This window comes from Sciurus vulgaris, assembly GCF_902686455.1.
Source record: "Sciurus vulgaris genome assembly, chromosome: 11".
Lineage (NCBI taxonomy): Eukaryota > Metazoa > Chordata > Mammalia > Rodentia > Sciuridae > Sciurus > Sciurus vulgaris.
This window is the reverse complement of record NC_136472.1, coordinates 112907751-112925701: the sequence shown is the minus strand read 5'-3', so window position 1 is coordinate 112925701 and position 17951 is coordinate 112907751. Positions and strand designations below refer to the sequence as shown.

At 50.5% G+C, this 17951-nt stretch overlaps 1 protein-coding gene across 3 annotated transcripts in view; it reads left to right on the top strand.

Moving 5' to 3' along the window:
• The first annotated feature begins 3639 nt into the window (after window positions 1-3639).
• The window catches only part of DSCAML1 (DS cell adhesion molecule like 1), a 325080-nt gene continuing 310768 nt past the window's right edge, over window positions 3640-17951 (top strand). For 2 of the 3 annotated variants that reach the window (XM_079104474.1, XM_079104473.1), the window contains exon 1: window positions 3640-4338. In XM_079104474.1, the coding sequence (XP_078960600.1) occupies window positions 4116-4338 (223 nt within the window). In that variant the 5' untranslated portion in view covers window positions 3640-4115. The remainder of the gene's footprint in view (window positions 4339-17951) is intronic. The other variant, XM_079104475.1, reaches the window with a different exon arrangement.

The following is a 17951-nucleotide window of genomic DNA, read 5'->3' as shown; positions in this document are numbered from 1 at the left end:
CCAAAAATTGTCAAGGAATTTCAAAGCACATATGAAGACTTTGTTAAAATTATTACATGCCTTTGTTTTTAGAAGAAAAGTATCCAAAATATATAAGCTCATTGTTTGAGTTAAACAATAAAAACATCTGTTGTTTCTCATGACGGCTCTAGTCTTAATGTAACATGGCAAAATAATACCCACTAAATATCCATGATTAACCTGAATTGGAGAGGGCTCACCTCCCAGTGACTTCGTGTAGCTGCTTCAACTGGCTTTGGAGAAAAACAAGACAAAAGCAGGACCAAAAAAAAAAAAAAAAAAAAAAAAAAAAAAAAAAGCCCAATCATCAGCCAGTGTTCTGATGCAACAGAACGTTGAAACTAATGGCTCCTTTTAAATGGATGGCGTGTCCCTCCTAGAAATGAATCCCACGAATTTGAGGCTTTAAAAGAAGGAAAAATCAGGACAGACGCATAGGTGCCAATGCAGAATTTTTGGATTGTATTCAAATCGCATTTAAGCGCAGGTGTGCCTGCCATTAAGTGTTTATGTTTACCTGTACACATGAATGTTTGCCTGGGCGGCTGTGTTTGTTCTCACTCTGGTGTGCATGTATTTGTGTGTGGGAGTGAGGGTTTCCATCCAATTCGGGACTGTGAAGGAACTGCCCCTTTGATCAAAATAAAACACGGCTCTTCGGAAATGTCAGCTGTAGAGGCGGCGGGGCTCGGCGGGGGCGGGGTGGCAGAGCCGCCCTGCTCTCCAAGTTTCACTTTCTCTCTTGGACGTCCCTGGTGGGGTACTTGCTGATACCCCTTCCTCTCTCCCTGTATGTGGGGAACAAGAAGGGGCTTCTGAACACATCTGAGCCTGGCTGTCATTTTCAAAATTTTCCTAAATATTAAGGAGGGACCAAATCTAGGAAATGGAAAATTAAAAAAAAAAAAAAAAAAAAAGCATAAGGATTTTCTGATAGCAGGTCCTTCCTGTATTAATCATCTCCTCTGGGCTCTTCCAGCCTCAAAGAGCACCTTCCATGTTTCTGCAGCCTCTTGTCTGCATTCTCAACCCCTTGGCTCTGGTTTTGTCTAGCCTGGAGTGCAGGATGACATCCCAACATCCCCCCAGCAGAGCTGTCCCTTCCCTGCAGTTCAAGCAGGTCAAGGTCCTTGTGCACACAGCCAGGAATGACTTCTGTGCCAGCCACCGGGCTTGTCCTATGTAATCCTCACTTCTCTGCGGTAGATGCTGGGGCTGTCCCAGCTTTACAGGTGAAGGAAACATGGCTTCGCACACATGAATTTCCCTAGGCAAACTGATAGTAAGTGGCACAGTTGACCTGAGAATTCAGTTCTCATTGCAGGACCATGCTCTTAACCATGATGCTATAAAGACTCTTTTTGCTAGAGGAAGTCACTGAGTCTACCCTCCCCACCTGTCTTCCTCTCTCCTTCAACATACATGCCTCCTCTTCAGGGGACAGTCAGACTATCGCCACTGACACAGTGAATGATCTTATCCTTCAGGTAACACACAGGTGGCCTATGACCAGCATAAAGGGACACTTAGGTTATGGGAGGCACTTCAGGTGATTGGAGAAAAGAGTGGCCCCCTCCACCTCTGTTATGAGGGCCTAGAGGCGGAGCAGCTGTGCCGATCCCCCCAGGCCCTCTCAGGCCCCCTCCTCCCAACAGACAACAGCCTTTCATCCTGTCTGATTTAGCGGTTTATTTTAGACATGGCCTGACCAGGTGCTCTGGGTCAATAGGCTTAGTTTTAAATAACTGGATTCCTCTCAATGACTGTCTCCTTTGGAAGGGAAGGGGCATGGTGGGGGTGTAGCAGGCGAGGGTGGCAAGGGACAGGAGCAAAGTCAGAAAATGGGGCTCTGGCTCTCCTTGCCTGACTTCAAGCAGACCATGAGTTCTCTACTCTGGGACTCAGTTTCCTCATCTGTAAAGGAGAGGATTGGGCTGGGTCATCTCAAACAACTGGTACAGGCCCCTTTGTCTCTGTTTTATGACTGTGTTGACAAATGAAAAGCCACCTAGTGAAAAGCATCCCTTTCAGAGTGGTGATTTAGCATCATGAAGCTGAGCTGCCAGGGGAGGCAGCGCAGTGTAGAGCAGGCATCTCTACTCCGGAGTGCCGAGACTAGATGCAAGTCTCACTTTTGATACAAATTAAGTGCTTGAATGAGCTATGCCTCCATTTTCTTACCTGTTTAAAAAGGAGCTAATAAAGTTTCAAAGGATATTGTGAGTTACACAGAGCAATTGCAGGTGAGAGCCCCTTAAGTTCTTAAAATGCTATATTAAAAAGTAAATGTGCCTGGCAGTTCCTCAAAAAGTTAAACATAAACTTCCCATATGATCCAACAGTTCTACTTTTGGGTACATACCCAGAAGAACTGAAAGCAGGGACCAGAGAGATATTTATATATTCATGTTCATAGCAGCATTATTCACAACAGCCAAAAGGTGGAAGCAACCCAAGTGTTCATTTGATGAATGAACGGATAAACAAATGCAGTAGACATACACAATAGAATATTAGTCAACCATAAAAAGGAATGGAATTCTGACACATACTAGAACATGGATAAATCTTGAAAACAATATGCTAACTGAAATAAGCCGGTGTATGAATTCACTTACTATGAGGTACTAGAACAGGCAAATTCACAGAGGCAGAGAATAGATGATGGTTTCCAGAGTCTGAGGGAGATGGGAAGGGGGAGTTACTGTTTCATGAGTTCAGAGTTTCTGTCTGGAAATGACAAGAGGTAATTGCTGGGCAATGTTGTGGATGTAGTAGTGCCACTGATGGTACACTTAAAAATGGCTAAGTGGTAAATTTTATGATGTGTGTGTGTGTGTGTGTGTGTGTGTGTGTGTGTGTGTGTGCACGCGCAGGGAGGGGGGTCAGAAAAGTAAATACACACTTTTCCAAAATTTAGTTTCAAATGTCTAGAAGTGTTTTGTCAAAACCTGGAAACGAAGAATCCTTGTTCTCCTGCTTGAATTTAAGCAGGGCATTTGGGGGGAGTAAATTGTCTTCTTCTGTCCAATGGAACTGAATAGCAGCCTCTACCTCTTTCCATCCTTTCCCCTCTACCTGACAGAGAACAGGGTCAAAAGCATGTCCAGGTAGAGCCAAGCGGCAGGGATGAATTCAGGGTGACCTGCCTGACTTGGCATCGGGGGCAGTCCTATCTTGGCATATAAACTATTCTCAGGGCTACCTTGAACTCCTTCTCTGGATCCAGATCAACCCTTTGTTTGGGGTTAAGACCAAAAAAATAAAAAGAAAAATTCTTTTTAACGTCAGCCTTTACCGGGCTAACACTGTCCCCTGGATCCTGCGTCCCCATTGCCTGCACACTGCAGGTATTGAGTATTTATTCGGTAACTGACAGCCTGTCCTCTCTCAAGTCCTATTCTATACCAACTTTATGCAGATCAGTGCAAGGAGTAAGCCAATTTCTGCAGGGTGAGAAAGTTAAGGAGGAGTGGACAGGTGACATAAACGAGGAAAACGCACAAGCAGAACAGACGTTAAGCTGTTTATTGCAAATGATTGTTTAAATAGTCAAAGTGTGCCAAATGCTGAGGCGAATTTGAACAGAGCGCTGGGGCGGGGCTTGACTGAGCAGAGTCTCTTCAGGAGGCGAACTTGCAGAAGTAACCAAGGTTGGAAGGGCAAGTGGCTTTGAGCTTTGAGGTGGGGAGTAGCACCTAGAGGCTCCAAAGACTCTAGATTTTACCCTGAGCAGTCATGCTCCCACATCCAAAGGGATAAACTGAGTCCAAAGGGGACAAGAAGCGAAGCATTGACGCCATGTGACTGGGCCAGGAGAAATGGGGCGTCCTTGGCCTGCCCATGGTGGGCTCTTAGCATGTACGACACATGCTTCTTTGCGACCACAGGCTCAGAGCCGGTGGGTGACAGGGACCCCTTGCCTCTCAAACAGCGGAGACCGGTCGGAAGCCATCTGGTCCTGACTCTCACACACACACCCCGCCCCTGGGCTTGTGGAATGGGGGCCGTCTGGGCTCGGGGCTCTCGAGGCGCTCACTACCCGGGGTGCCGCGGGGGGGCGGAGAGAGCGGCCGCCTAGCCCAGCCCCGCGGATGACAGGAGCCGGGGAGCCGAGGAGGGAGGAGCCGCCGCCGCCGAGCGCTGGGCTGAGGAGCAGAGAGAGCGGGGCGCGGAGTGCGGGCGGCTGGGAGCGCGCTGAGCGGGGGAGAGGCGCTGCCGCACGGCCGGCCACAGGACCACCTCCCCGGAGAATAGGGCCTCTTTATGGCATGTGGCTGGTAACTTTCCTCCTGCTCCTGGACTCTTTACACAAAGGTGAGACCCGCGCGGGCGGCTGGGCGGCGGAGACCGCGGAGCCGGGATGCGCGCGGCTAGCCGCAAGGCAGGGGTGCCCGGCTGGCTCCAGGTGCCCGGGGGCCGACCCGGGTGCTCAGCCCCGGGCGGGCGTATCGGGGTGGGGCAAGCTCCCAGCGAATATCCGGGTGAGGCTCAGCCTGGGACTGCTCTGCCAGCCACCCGCGCCTGCCGTTTCGGGCGCGTCCGTGGGTTGGTGGCGAAGAAGCCCCTCATCTCGCCGGGCCGCAGTTCTACCCTGGACCCCTCCCCCAGCCCCTTGCCCGCTTCCTGTAGCTTGCTGGCCCTCGGACCCCAGGGTGCCCTTCGAGTCGGGATCTTCAGGCCACGACTCTTATCCTGGAGTCCTCGCTTATTCGAGCCTCGGACTCGGGCGGCTTACTCCTTCTGTTCCTCGGTGCGCCCCTCCGCTGCCCCGACCCCCGCCCTGGCGCGAATGCGGGCGCAGCGCATGGCGCTTGTCCGCGCCTTAGCTGGATGCAAGGCGGTGATAACTGGGAGTTCCGAGAGCTGGGGTCTCTCGGACAGCAAGTTTGTTCTCTAAACCCAGGGGTCGCCCTGTCCTAACCCTCCCCCGGACCCCTTGCCCCAGGCGCTAGCCCTGGCTTCGCTGTGCCACCGTGGCCACCTCAGGCAACGCGCCCAAAGGTGCGAGATTCTCCTCTTCGGCGCCTGGCCTGCTGGACCTGGGGACAAGTGTCCGGGCTGGGGGGCGTGTCCGTCTTCCCGGAGAGAAAGGGTTGCTAGGGGTGGGTCCAGGTGTCCGGCTTGTCCAGACCTGCTGCTGGGGCGCTGCATACCTGATCCGCGAGGTAGCGGGACCGAGGGATTGGCAAGAGGCAGACATTTCCAACCCAAACCACCTGGGCACCGAGTCCGGACCTGGCCAGCGCTGGCGGTCGGGCTTCCAGGCTATAGCAGAGGACGTGCCCCAGGCGCGCAGATGGCGGGAGATTAGGCGACCGATGTAGCCCTTGCGCTACAGAGCACACACGCTCGGAGAATCAGCTTTACCTGTTCAACCCTCTAACTTTTCTTCTTCGCGCCCTGGGGGCGGCTTCTGCCCCTGCCCCCTTTGCCCTGGCGGGTGTCCTGGCCCAGAGGCAACTCTTGACCCCTAGGCAACGGGGAAGGGCAATCTAGCAGAGTGCTAGCGCCCCGGGAAGGGACAGGTCCCTCTCTGCCGAAACCCCAGTGGAGTCTGCAACCTGCCGGAGCCAACTGCAACATCCAGGGGGTTGGGGGAGGAGGCTAACCCGAAATTGTAGATACTGCAGGGTCAAGACCAGACTTATGGTAAACACTGCTGGGGTTTGCGGGAGATCCCAATTGCGTGGGGCAATGGGTGGCCTCTGACGGTGGATGAAGTAGTGGAGTTTCTCAGACCTAATGGGGGCTACAGGATAACACACCAAGGCTGCTCTAGGTTGGTTAACCCCTTGGCCCCCACATCTCACCCCTTCATTCCACCTTAGCGAGCAAGAAACTGGCTCCTGTTCAGGCCCCGCCCCCCCTCCGCACCCCAGTTTCCCTCTCCTCAGGCTCTTCCTGCCTCCCTCCGCCCCCACAGGCTGGTTCGGCTCACAGCTTTAATTACATTAATATTAAAAATACATAAGGTGAGGAGCGGCTTTCTCTCTCCATAGCTCTCTCCCCACCCCCTCCCCCTTTCCCATTTTGTCAGGCGAGAAAGCACAAGCCAGAGCTGTTGCCACAGTCTTGCCCCCAATCCACCCCCACCTCTTCCAGAGCAGCCCACTCCCCAGTAGTGGAGTCCCTTCATTCAACAAATACTGAAGGGTGCTGTCCTCCATCCAGGAGCCCATCATTAATAAATGAAGCTCAAGTTATTTGATAGGCATGGAGCAGATAGGGGTGGGGGTGGAGAAAGGCCCAGAAGGCCACAGGGCAGCCCGCCCCGCGGCAGACTCCTTTCCCAATAGAGAAGGAAGTTGCCACCGGTGGTGGGCATGTGGGTAGGCAGGTAGCCGTGGGTGGCCTTTGGGTCTGGAGAACCCTGGTGCCCCTGAGATTCAGAGGCTCCAGTCCCTGTGTTGGGCGCCAGGGTGGCTCGCCAGACAGTCCTTTCTGTTTTCTTGGTGCCTTAATTGGGTCTTAGGTGCCATGCTGGTCCCCAGGGCCTGCTCCAAGTGGGGTGGCATGTTGGGTGGGTGGTAGAGGAGGCTTGGGGAAAATGTGATGTGGGGAGAGCAGGAAAGATGGGGTTTGGTGTATTTTCTCTCCCGTTGCCAGTCACCCCCGCGGCACCAAGGAAAATGTAAATGTGAATGTTCGAGCCTGTTACAGAAAACAATATCCTCTTGCAATAATTTGTACGTCCATCTGTGAGGAGAGGGAGGAGGCAGGGAGAGAGAGAAGAAAACAGGATGAGATGGAGCGTCCTCTGGATGGAATTAAGCAGTTATTGAATGTGTTTTAAGCTTCTGTTATTTCCATTCCTCTCAAAATACCTTTTTTTTTTTTTTTAAATGAAGCCTGAGCTCAGTCCGATTCCCCAGAACTAAATCAGGAAGGTGTTTTTTTAATAATCGGTTATCGAGTCTCCAATAACTGCCTTATTATTGCCAAAACAAACCCAGGTTTGGGCAGCCAGATGAACCCCAGCGAGGCTCTCTCCGTTTTTACATCCAGCGTGCCAGCATCTGTGTTGCCTGCATTTGCATTTTTACTGTGTAAAAGAACAAGCTTCCCCGGCACTAAAATTCCTGTTTTCTAAAAGCCAAAATAATGGGTTGCATTGATTTTTTTTTCATTTCCCACCCCAACCTCTCGGATGGGGACTCATGGTTCCTCTCTCTGGAGAAGACCAAATTAAAAGCCTTTGTCAAGCCATTAAGAAAATCTCTAACATTCTGTTCAGTATCTAATTAAGGGGGGGGGGGGTGGGCTGGGAGAATGTGTTTTTAAAAACCCGAAGTGGCAAACACAACTTAGGGGAGGCAGGCGAAGGACCAGTGACCGTCCGGGAGGGGTGGGTTGGCAGAGGGGCTTGCCTGCTAGAATAGCATGAAGAAGAATGGAATTGCCATGATGCCCGACAAACCTTTCTGATGCTTCATTTTTTCTGGGCATCAAAGCCAGCTGCCTTTAATATATTTCTGCAGCAGAATGAGGAGCTCAATTAGAAACAAAAAGCAAGTAAGCAGTTGACCCCAAGGCAGTGCCAAAGTTGAGCAGATGTGGGGGACTGGTCGAAGAGGCTCAGTTTTCTTAGCATCAGGGTGGAGGTGGGCATGCGAACGGGGGGTTTGGCCCAGTGATAGCTTGCTAAAGAAGCAGGCACAGACACAAGGTAAGGGTCTGCTCAGAGAATCTCAGAGCCTTTGACAGAGGGGTGCAAGCTCCCCTTACCTTCTCTATGTCTTTAGGAAATTCATCCTGTGCCATGCGTGGTTCCCTGCTCTGACTGATTTTATTTATTTATTTATTTTTGTTATTATTTATTTATTTATTTTTGTGGATAAGGAGAGGAGAAGGTGGATGTTCAGAGAGCTTTTAATCAGGGCGGTAGGATCCAGGCCGAGAGACTTTCTCTTCCCACATGATCATGGAGGAGGTGTTTCTTGGGATGTTTGAAGTAGTCTCAAGGAGGACCCCTCAGTTCCCTGAAGGGTTTTCTTAGCCTGTAGTTCCGTAGATTCTAGCCAGTACACATGTGCCCGAAGAGGGTTAGCTATGGGCACGAGAGGTGGCAGGGTGCTAGGAATCCAAGGGCAGGCTTTGGATTTGCATATAATTTGCATAGTGGTTTGCATGTTCACCTAGCTAGGCCAAGAGCCTAGCCCTCTCTGAGGGGCATCCTGATCTCAGCAACAGTAATATCTAGGCAGTGGCTCTCTCCTTGCAGGGAACGGGGGTGGGCAGGTGCGGGAGAAGGGCTCGTCTTTGGTAGTGCTTCTGTCTTGCTTATAGGGAGGGGCTCAGCACAGAGTTCACTTTCTGGCAGGGCAGCCCCGCAGCTCAGCCTCTCATGCTTAGGGACAGACAGTTGCTCCGTGGCCACTGGGGTAGGATGGGTGGTAAAGGACAGAGGCACTTTAAGGCAGAGCAAACTTGGAGTATGGTTGTTCCTTTTGTTTGGCAGGATTCGGGTTATGGCAATCCAGGGCCAACATGAGTCTTCTGGTGAACGTACACCCAGAATGGAGAGAGCAGGGTGCTTGGGGCTACGGTCAGGAGGTGGAGAGATGTTGGCGGGTGGGATGGGGTATGATGTGAGATGGGATGCTCTTTCACCCTCCAATTTTTCAACATTCATTTTGAGAGGGGGTCATGGCCTCCACGAGATTGGAGGAAGATCCCGGCCTCTCATTCCACTATCCTTAGGGCAGCTGGGGTATGTGGGGTGGTTCTGGCAGGGGCAGGGGGAAGACAGACGCTGTGGTCACTGGGGAAGGGTATGTAAAGAGTTTGGAGTGATGCGTGAAGGGCAGGAAACTGCTTGCAGCTGGGAAGCCTGCAGTGGGAGCGTGGTCTCAGGGGTGGTCTCATCTGCATCTCCGAGGCCCTGGGCCAGTCCCACCCTCAGGTACAGCTCTGAGAACTTCTAGAGTATTTTTCTGCACTTCTACTGATCCACCAGAGCCCACAGAGTACCCACTCCAAAGGATGTCATGTGGAGCTGTTAGGGTGGGACTTAAGGGGACAATGGATGGAGGTAGAGGAAGGGCCAGTGGGCAGACCTTCAGACCTTGAGGACCCCTTCCCCAATTCTTTCAACCAGGGTTTTTATTCATTTTATATGTTGGAGTGTGGAAAAAAAAATCAGAAGATTGAAACCTGCTGGTATGGTGGGAATTTGGAGTCAAAAGAAAACTTTTAGTCCTGTCCTGGTGCTGCATTTCCTAGGGTGGTGACTTTGAGGTTCCCTGAACCTCCCTTCCTCCAGCTATGAAGTGGGATTAAAGGAGATAATGCATATAATGAAGCCAGACAGAGTTGGTAGCCAGTCAACATTAGGCCTCTTCCTTTTCCTGCGTGGGCTCTGTCTTCTTCTCCCTCCACCCGCCCAAATAGGTCAGCAGATCCGCCCACCCTGAGCAGTTGCCTTAGCCAGCCACATTTTGTTGGCCAGGCCAACTGGCTTAGACTTCGTAACAAGAAAGACCAGGCCAGGGCAGGGGCATTCACTCATTCTTTCTGTCATCTAACTGTCTGACCTGCAGCGCTCCTCTTCAATAAGGCAGGTGAGGCCATGTGGGCACTGGGTGTCCCTGAGGAGCCCAGTATTCTCCCGTCCCCTCGTCACTGCTGCCGTGGAAATGGGGAGGGATGAGGTTGGCTCCAAATTTGGACTTGAGGGTGAGACACAGGCTGGTCTCATATCAGGTTGGCTCGTCTCTGCCATGGCTGGACAGAATAGGAGCAAGTACAGTCCTGGGTTTAATGCCATGCAAAGCGTGTATCAGTGCCCCCCACAGGGCAAGCCCACTAAGTGTCACTGGATGTGTCTCTCTCTGCTGGGATGAGTCTCTATTTTCCAGGTAGTTCTGTGTATGGAGAATGCCCCTGGCAGCCCATGACCTTGGGGTCCCTAAGTCTATCCATGACCTGGTCTGCCACAGGGCAGTAGCATATGACCCAGAGGTCAAGAGCTACCCATGGCTGGATGTGGTCTGTGAGTTCTACAAGTGCAAGAAGGCTGTGGGCACATCAGCCTGTGTTCCCTGTTGAACAGATGTTTGTCCAGGGCTGCTGCGGCGTGAGCAGCATTAGCCTTGGGTACCACCCGTGCTACTCCAGCTGCTGCTCTCCTCCATTCAGCGCCCCTGCCCCCCTCCCTGTGCCCTTGCTCCACATGACGCTTGCACTGACAGTTTCCAAGGTCACCGTGTTCATTAAGAACAGTTATTCAAATGCTAGTTGCATATTCATTGCACTGATTCTGAAGAAGTGCGTGTGTGTGTGTGTATGTGTGTGTGTGTGTGTGTGTGTGTGTGTGTGTTGGAAAAATCATCATCCATGAACCTAAAAAGGAAGGCTCAGGCTGTCTAACTTAGGTAAGTTGCCTAATAGTTCATACACCTCTATTTCCAAATCTGTAAAATGGGCAAAATAGCCACTGTCCTGGCTGTCCCACAGGGAGGTTGTTATTGCATGGTGTGCAAGGAAAAGGAGAGGTATAAAATTATATGCCATGTGACAATACTTTGTACACTGAATGAGGCAATGACATAGAAACACACACATGTAAAACCACAGCAAATCAGTTTTAGCCTTATAAATACTCTGCTGAAATGTAAGGTATAATTACTGTCATCTCATCATACAGGAACGATGAAGGTCTCACAGCTGTTTGTGGCAGTCTTCCCCTGCAGAGCCCCCCACATATGGAGAATTTTCCTAGCTTTTGCTTTTCATCATCGTGGGGAACAGCTGATGAGGCACAGCCAGGCTGGCAGCAGCCTCTCTGTAGCAAGCTCGGCAGATTCCCTGTGGCCCCAGTGCCAGTGGGAGTAGCAAGGAGCTTACCCTGGCCCGCCCCTCCCTCCCAGGTCCTTAGATGCAAGTGTCTTCCTCGTTCTCTGGACCAACTTCCCCAGGGGTGATTCTGCTGCAGGGAATCTACAGTCTTTTGTTGGAAAAGAAATAGGCAGAGTCCCACCATGGGTGACCTCATGTAAAGCCACAGCACCCACTGGGCTCTCTGAGAACCCTGCTGGGTCAAGGTTCATGAACATCCTACTGTGGAAGGAAGCCTGCTTTAGGGTGGGAGGGAGATCCATGGCTAAGACTCTTCCAGGGTTGGAAGGCGTCTTGAAGGATGTGGACACCCTCTGCTGCTTTCCTACCAGCTTCCCCTCCTCTGCTCCTGCTCTTCCAGCTCCAGGGAACTCTTTCCTTGCAAGGCAGCCCTTATGGGGTCCTGTTCTTAAAATGACTGCGAGTCTGTCATTGTTTTGTACCTTCTACTCTCTAGTCCCGCATCTGCCTTTGGATCACTTGCCACCCTTCCGCCACTTATAGACAGATGCCCTTCCCATCTGAGGTCCCTCCTCTAGACGTACAGCATCCCTAGTCCCTCCGGTGCTCTCTCACGTGACATGGTCTTAGTGCTTCATAGTACTCCTCTGTTCCTGGGTTGCTAGTTTTTTGACAGGCAGGTGAACAGAAAGGACAGAGCAGTGGTAACAGTGCTCAGGTCTTAACCTGGGCACTGGCTAGCTGTGTCCCTGGGGTAAGTGACTCCACCTCTTTGTGAATGGAGAAGATTGGACAAAATAATCACTGAAGTCCCTCAAGTGTTAACAATCTAAATCTAGGATTCTCTAGGGACAACTGTGCTGTCTGAGTTGACTCCCTAGGAAGAAGGGGCCTTCCTTTGACAGGCTCTGTCTAGAAAGGGCTGGAAGATTAAAGAGTCTGTCTGACCGTCAGCTGTTGCTCATAACTTCTCCTGGAGCTGATGGCGCAGGGGCCTTGCAGGTTGAAGGCTAGCTGCATCTTTGTTGAATGGCAGAGATTTCTGGTTGCTGGTTATAGGAACTATGTTTGTGCTAAGAATCTTAAAAAACAAAACAAAACCCACCTCTAATTGAAATAGGCCTTTGGGATTGGAAGTGAGGAAGAGGCCATTGGATCATTTTGATGACCAGGGTTGGGGGCTGCTGGCATTTAGTTGAGGTAGGGATGAAACCTCTAATGCCTGGGACAGTCCCCCAAATAATTTTGAATTGTCATACCCCAAACTGCTCTCCTGTGTCAGAACTTGCCACCCACCACCCTACCCCTGCCACCCCTGCAGTGTGCTACCTCCTCCAAAGCAGCCTGAGTGTAGCCCATAGTGTGTCTGTTGATAAATGTGGCCTCATTGAGGGAGACCAAGTTTGGCAATGCCAGAGAAGACCCTGTCTTTTTTATCTGTAAAGTGGGGTTTTCTTTTTATAGAGTCTTGAGCAGTAGCTACATTAAAGGGTTGTTACAATAATTAAATGAGTAATCATGCTAGTGAGGGGCTTCTCGTGGCACCTGGAACAGAATGAATGCTCAGAAGAAATCACAGCATTGGTGCTAGTGAAGGTGATGGTAACCCAGATGTGCCCAGTTTGGGGGGAAACCACAGGCAGAAGGCATGGAACTTGGACCCGTGGTAACATCTTGTCTAAGGACAGTACCAGGGACTGGACTCACACTGTCTCTGAGGTGCAGATGCATCCTAAGGGGGCTTTCTCGTGTCTTATAGGTCCTTTCCTGGGTATTGGTGGCATTGGTGTTTGGGCTGAGGCACCACTGATGGATCCTCCCTGGACCCAATTCTTCCAACAGGGAGATGAGAACAATTAGAGTGAAGGCGCCTACCTCATCTCCCTTGAAAACCTTTGTGTGCAAATGCTGTGAAGTAATCAACCATGCAAATCAAGCTAAGAAACCTCACCGGCCTCACCTGGGTGAGGAACTCCAAGTGAGACCCTGGGCAGCGGTGCAGTGACTGTTGATAATGCTCTGTCGTTATTGATCACACTACTATTATTTTATTAACTTGATCACCAAATTCAGTTAATGAATGTAGTGGGAAGATCTTGTCAGCTAAGCCGATGAGAACTGTCTGTTGTCACAAAGGGTGACCTAGAAGTCCAGGATAGCTCATCCACTTTTCCCGTGGACTGAGGACACCTACCTCACAAATAGCCTTTCTGGTCCTGTCCTGGCAGACTCGGAGAATCTGTTAATCTAAGACTCTCCAAGTGATCCTGGTGCATATTAATGTTGGAGCACTACTGTCTTAACTTATTATTATTATTATCCTAGGTGAGCCTTGATTGTCTATTGCATCGGGACTCATTTATCCCACAAGTGCTATTGCTTCCCTGCTACAAGGATAATACTCAAACAATAGCCAAAAATATTATTGATGGAGAAACTGAGATACAAGGTCACCTTGGCTGAGGTTATGCACAAGGCTTATAAGTGACAGAGTAAGGATTCAAACCCAGGGAGTGTGGTACCAGAGTCCGGGCTTTTACCCACTGTGCTAAGTGCTCTGCCCAGAGGAGGGAGTGGTGGCCAAGAGGGTCAATGTTCTCAGGGAGTTCACATCCCTGCACGGAGGAGGCTGCCTGCTGCTGCTTGGTCCTGCCCGCTGCCCTTGCCCCTGCTCCCCTGAAGACCCACCAGCTGTCCCTCTCCCCACTTGCTGCGCGGGGACAAGGATACCTCTTAAAGGCTTCCCCTGGCTCAGAGGGGGTGTTGCAGGGTCCCCAGCACTGGCAGGCTCTCCCAGATGAAGAGTCCAGTGAATGAGAGGAGTAAATATTGTAAGGGAAGAGAACAAAATGACTCATTCTCCCTGTGGAGGTGGCGAGGTGTTAATATTTCAGTCCCCTCCGCTTGTCATTTACAATGATTGGAGATGATGACATGGGGGTGATTCGCCGTGCACTCCAGAGGAAGCCCGAGTAGGCCAGCTCCTCGCGGTGCCGCCAGACACCCCCTTTCCAACTCAGGCAGGTGGGGCGGGAGCCCACGGAAGTTGCCTATACCAAACTAATCCTGATGCCCAGACAGTGGAGGGCCAGCGAGTGAGTTGATGTGATGGATATTTAGGTCTCAGCGGTGACCCTGGGGGCAGCCCAAATGCCTGGGGGCGATATCTGGTTTAAAAATATTGCAGTGCTATTTCTACACTTCTAATCTCCTAGCGATTTGGAGCCTGTTTTATGAAACAGCGTCGGGGTGGTGCTCTATGTTAAACGGTGGAGAAGATTAAATGGGTTTAAGTCTGGGCGTCTGTCACATGACAGCCAAGCCCATAACTTCCATTTTCTATTAAAAATCCATTTCCCCCTTTGACCAGAAGAAGCTTTGCTGTTGATCTGAATGTCTCTGTCTTTATTTATGAAGTGTTTCCCCTCCTCTTCTTTCTCCCTGTAAATTTGCCTGGTCTGTCGGCAGACGGAAGAAAGATCTGGAGGGAATGACAAGGATTTAAGGGGGATGGCAGGGGTCTGCTGTCAGGGGATCTGCTTGCCAAAGTGGGACTGGCTTGGAAAGAATGATGGCAGAGAAACCTCATGAGGCCCCAGACTTGGAACTCTTCAGCACTGTGGTGGGAAAAACTCAGCTTTAGAGTCAAGGCAGACCTCTGTGGAAATCTGGCTTCATTTCTTCCTCTTTTTTTTTTTTTGAAATGGGGGTCTCACTATGTCTCCCAGGCTGGTCTTGAACTCCTAGGCTTGCCTCAGCCTCCTAAACACTGGGATTATAGATGCTCCATCATGCCTGGATGGCTCCATCTCTTTCTAACTGTATGATCTGGAGGAATCATTGACTCCCTCAAAAATGAGACCAACAGGACCCCCCACTTCGTAAGTGAGAAATGCCTCTGAAGCATCTAACCCAGTGCCTGGCACAGAGTAGGCACTCAATGCATGTTAGTCTCCTTTCTTTTGAGGTCTTGGTACCATTAGCCAGGCCAATATGCCTTCAGGGAAGCAGATGTGAGACCAAAATGAAGTCAGGCATGGGGACTGTAAGAACTGGAGTCAGGGGACCCTCCAGTGCCCTGCCTGTCCAGGCTTGCTGTCCTCCACCTATGCCCCATGCCTCCCACGCCAAGGGCCCAGCACCCAAACCAGCGAATTTTGCCTCTTTTCCCCCAGCACACCCAATGCTTCAGTCTGGAAGCTTTGCCCAAGGTCCACCACATATGTCCCACCCATGGTGGCTGTGGCACCATGGTGCAGACCGTTCTGTTCAGGGATTGCTTCCCCCTGCCCACCCTCTGTTCAGACCTTCCTTCCAGTTCGGCGCAGGACTCCTATGCCCAAAGCTTTTTCTCCGCTGCTATGGAACCTACCTCCTTTCCACCTGTGGCTCTCGTAGCCTGAATCAGTACTTCCGCTTGTCCTCAAACCCAGCCCTTGTGATGTTCACCTTTCCTGTTCACCATCGCCATTAAGAGATCCTGTAAGAGGGACCCTTCTTCCCTATCTTCCATGTCTCCCACTCTACCTGGAAGCCTGTGCAGCGTGTGACTGGTGTTTGGTATCTATTTCCTGGAAGGACGAGTCTTTCCTGGCCCATGGATCAGGGAGGAACAGAGAAGGGGCAGGAAAGGGTTCAGGGGGTCACTGAGAGAAAGAAGATACAGGTGGTTTGAATTTTCCAAGGCTGCAAGGTGGAGCTATGCCCTGGTTATCTTTCTTTTCTTTCTTTTTTTAGAGACAGTCTTGCTGATTTGCTCAGGGCCTCACTAAGTTGCTGAGGCTGGCTTTGAACTCTCAGATTCTCCTGCTTCAGCCTCCTGAGCTGCTGGGATAACAGTGGTGCACCACCACACCCAGCCCCTAATTATCTTTCAAAGTAACCTCAGGGAGAGCTCTGGACCTCTTGGGGAGAGCTGGAACTAGTTCCTGCTAGCCATACATCCTCATTAAGGGAACCAAGCGCTTCCACATTCCTTCTTGCCAACTTGGGAGCCCTGTGAGGTAGATAAGATGGTGCAGTTTACCCCCACTGCCCACCCCTTTTGCAAACGAAGACATTGAGGCTCAGAAAGGCTGTGTGGCTTGCCTGAGGCCACAGCACAATGAGAAGTGAGTCCCAGGAGGAAAGGTGGTTCTGTCACTCTTTCTAGGCTGTTCCCTGCCCCCAGCTCCTTTCTAAGCTTGTTGAGGTTTTGTTGGCCGCTGCAGATTCCAGTAGGAGTCTGATGAGGAGGGGAGGCTCCCATACTGAAGCCACTCCAGCCTCCATGAGGTCAGAATGAGGACTGTAGGTCCTTGCTACTTACTCACCCTCTGTCCCCAAGTGCCTGAACCCACTCCATGCTTCTGCAACCACTCAACTTGGCACCTAGTAGAGAGTTCCAGTTTTTGTTGACCAGTGCCTCAGTTTCTCCTTTATGGCTTTGCACACTTCTTTCTCTTGGCAGGTAGGGTGAAGCTAAATTAATGTTTATTTAAGGACTTCTGCATTCTGAGCTGACAGGTGCCTTGTGATGGTAAAATATGAACCCAGCGTAAGTGCAGAGTGCTATTGTTTTACACCTGAGGGTGATGTTTCATAATGGCAGTGCACTGTCAGAGCCGTAAGCGGAAATGAATGGTATGTCTGATCCTCCCCAGCTCCCCCAGACTCCGAAGGCAGCAACTCTCATCCTGGGGTAGGAGAAATATGAGGCTACTTGTCTTTTGCTATAAATCTGCTGTTTCATCAGCCCTGACAGGTGACTGGACAATCCCAGTCAATTCATCAATTAAATCTACCCATTTGTAGTTCTGGAAGCCTCATGTCCTTGGTTATGGCAAGATCGAGGTCCAGAAGTGTAGGAAGGCTTCTGTCATCGTGGTTGATGCTGCTGGTGGGAGCAGAGAGGCCCGGGGAAGGGGCTCCTGGGAGGCCAGGAGAGTGGAACAGACTTCCAGCCAGGAGGAAAACCCAGGAGTTTGGAGGGGTTGAGATGAAGGAACGGGTGGGTATCTAGGCTGGAAAACCAGATTTCGTGGTTTGATCTGTCTTTGGCTTGGTTATTCAATAGAGCTAGTGCAGCCATCTTCTGGCTCTGATGTAAGGCAGAGTTGGGCTTCCGGCCCAGCTCCAGCATGCTGTGCCACTTTGGTAAGTCAGTTAACTTCTCAGAACCCTGACTTGCTTATCTGTAAAATGGAAATAATAATAATAATAATAATAATAATAATAATAATAATAATAAATACCTCCTAGGGAGTGATGAAGATTAAATATAATAGATATCTAATAGAAATAGGATATCTTGAACAGGCCTGGCACCAAAGTCTGGCCTATAGTCGACAGTGCAATTGGTGGTGATGATTATTTTGCCCAATGTATTGTCATGGCAGAGGGCCCTATGAGACTTATCCCCAAGTATCTACTCACCTCTCCCCATGTATAGGGCAATTCCTGAATTCCTTCCTCTTTGAGATCTTTCTCAGCTTGCTTTTTTTTTTTCCAGAACTGGGAATTGAACCCAGTGATGATTTACCACTGAGCCACATCCCCAGCCCTTTTTATTTTTATTTTTTTAATTTTGAGATACCATCTTGCTAAGTTGCTGAAACTGCCCTCCAATTTATAATTTTCTTGCTTCAGCCTCCTGAGTCACTGGGCTTACAGGTGTGCATCTCTGTGCCTGTCTGTTCTCTATTTTCTAAGGCCATTTCTCAGGCACAATGTAGAATCCTTTGGTACCTTGATGGATTTGGGCTTCCATGAAACTGCCACAGTGAGGGTGTCTGATGAACTAGATTGTCTCTGGAAGCACTGAGAACTCCAGTGGTTTCCTTCCTCCCAAAAGCTAAGGATTGTCTGAAATGTCCAGAATCTAAAAAGGGCCCCTCTCCAGAGGAGTGTGTGTGTGTGTGTGTGTGTGTGTGTGTGTGTGTGTGTGTGTGATCTTGACCAGCTGAAAATGGATTGGTGTTCAGGTTGTATTTGAGGAAGGCAAAGGTCCCCTCTTTATTATTGTACTGGTCACACTATAGCCATACATCACCTAGTGGTTAAGAAAGCCACTCTGGGGTCAATCGCCTGAGTCTGCATCCCAGAGCCCTCACTTAACTGATTGTGTGGTCTTGGGTAAGATGCTGTCTTCT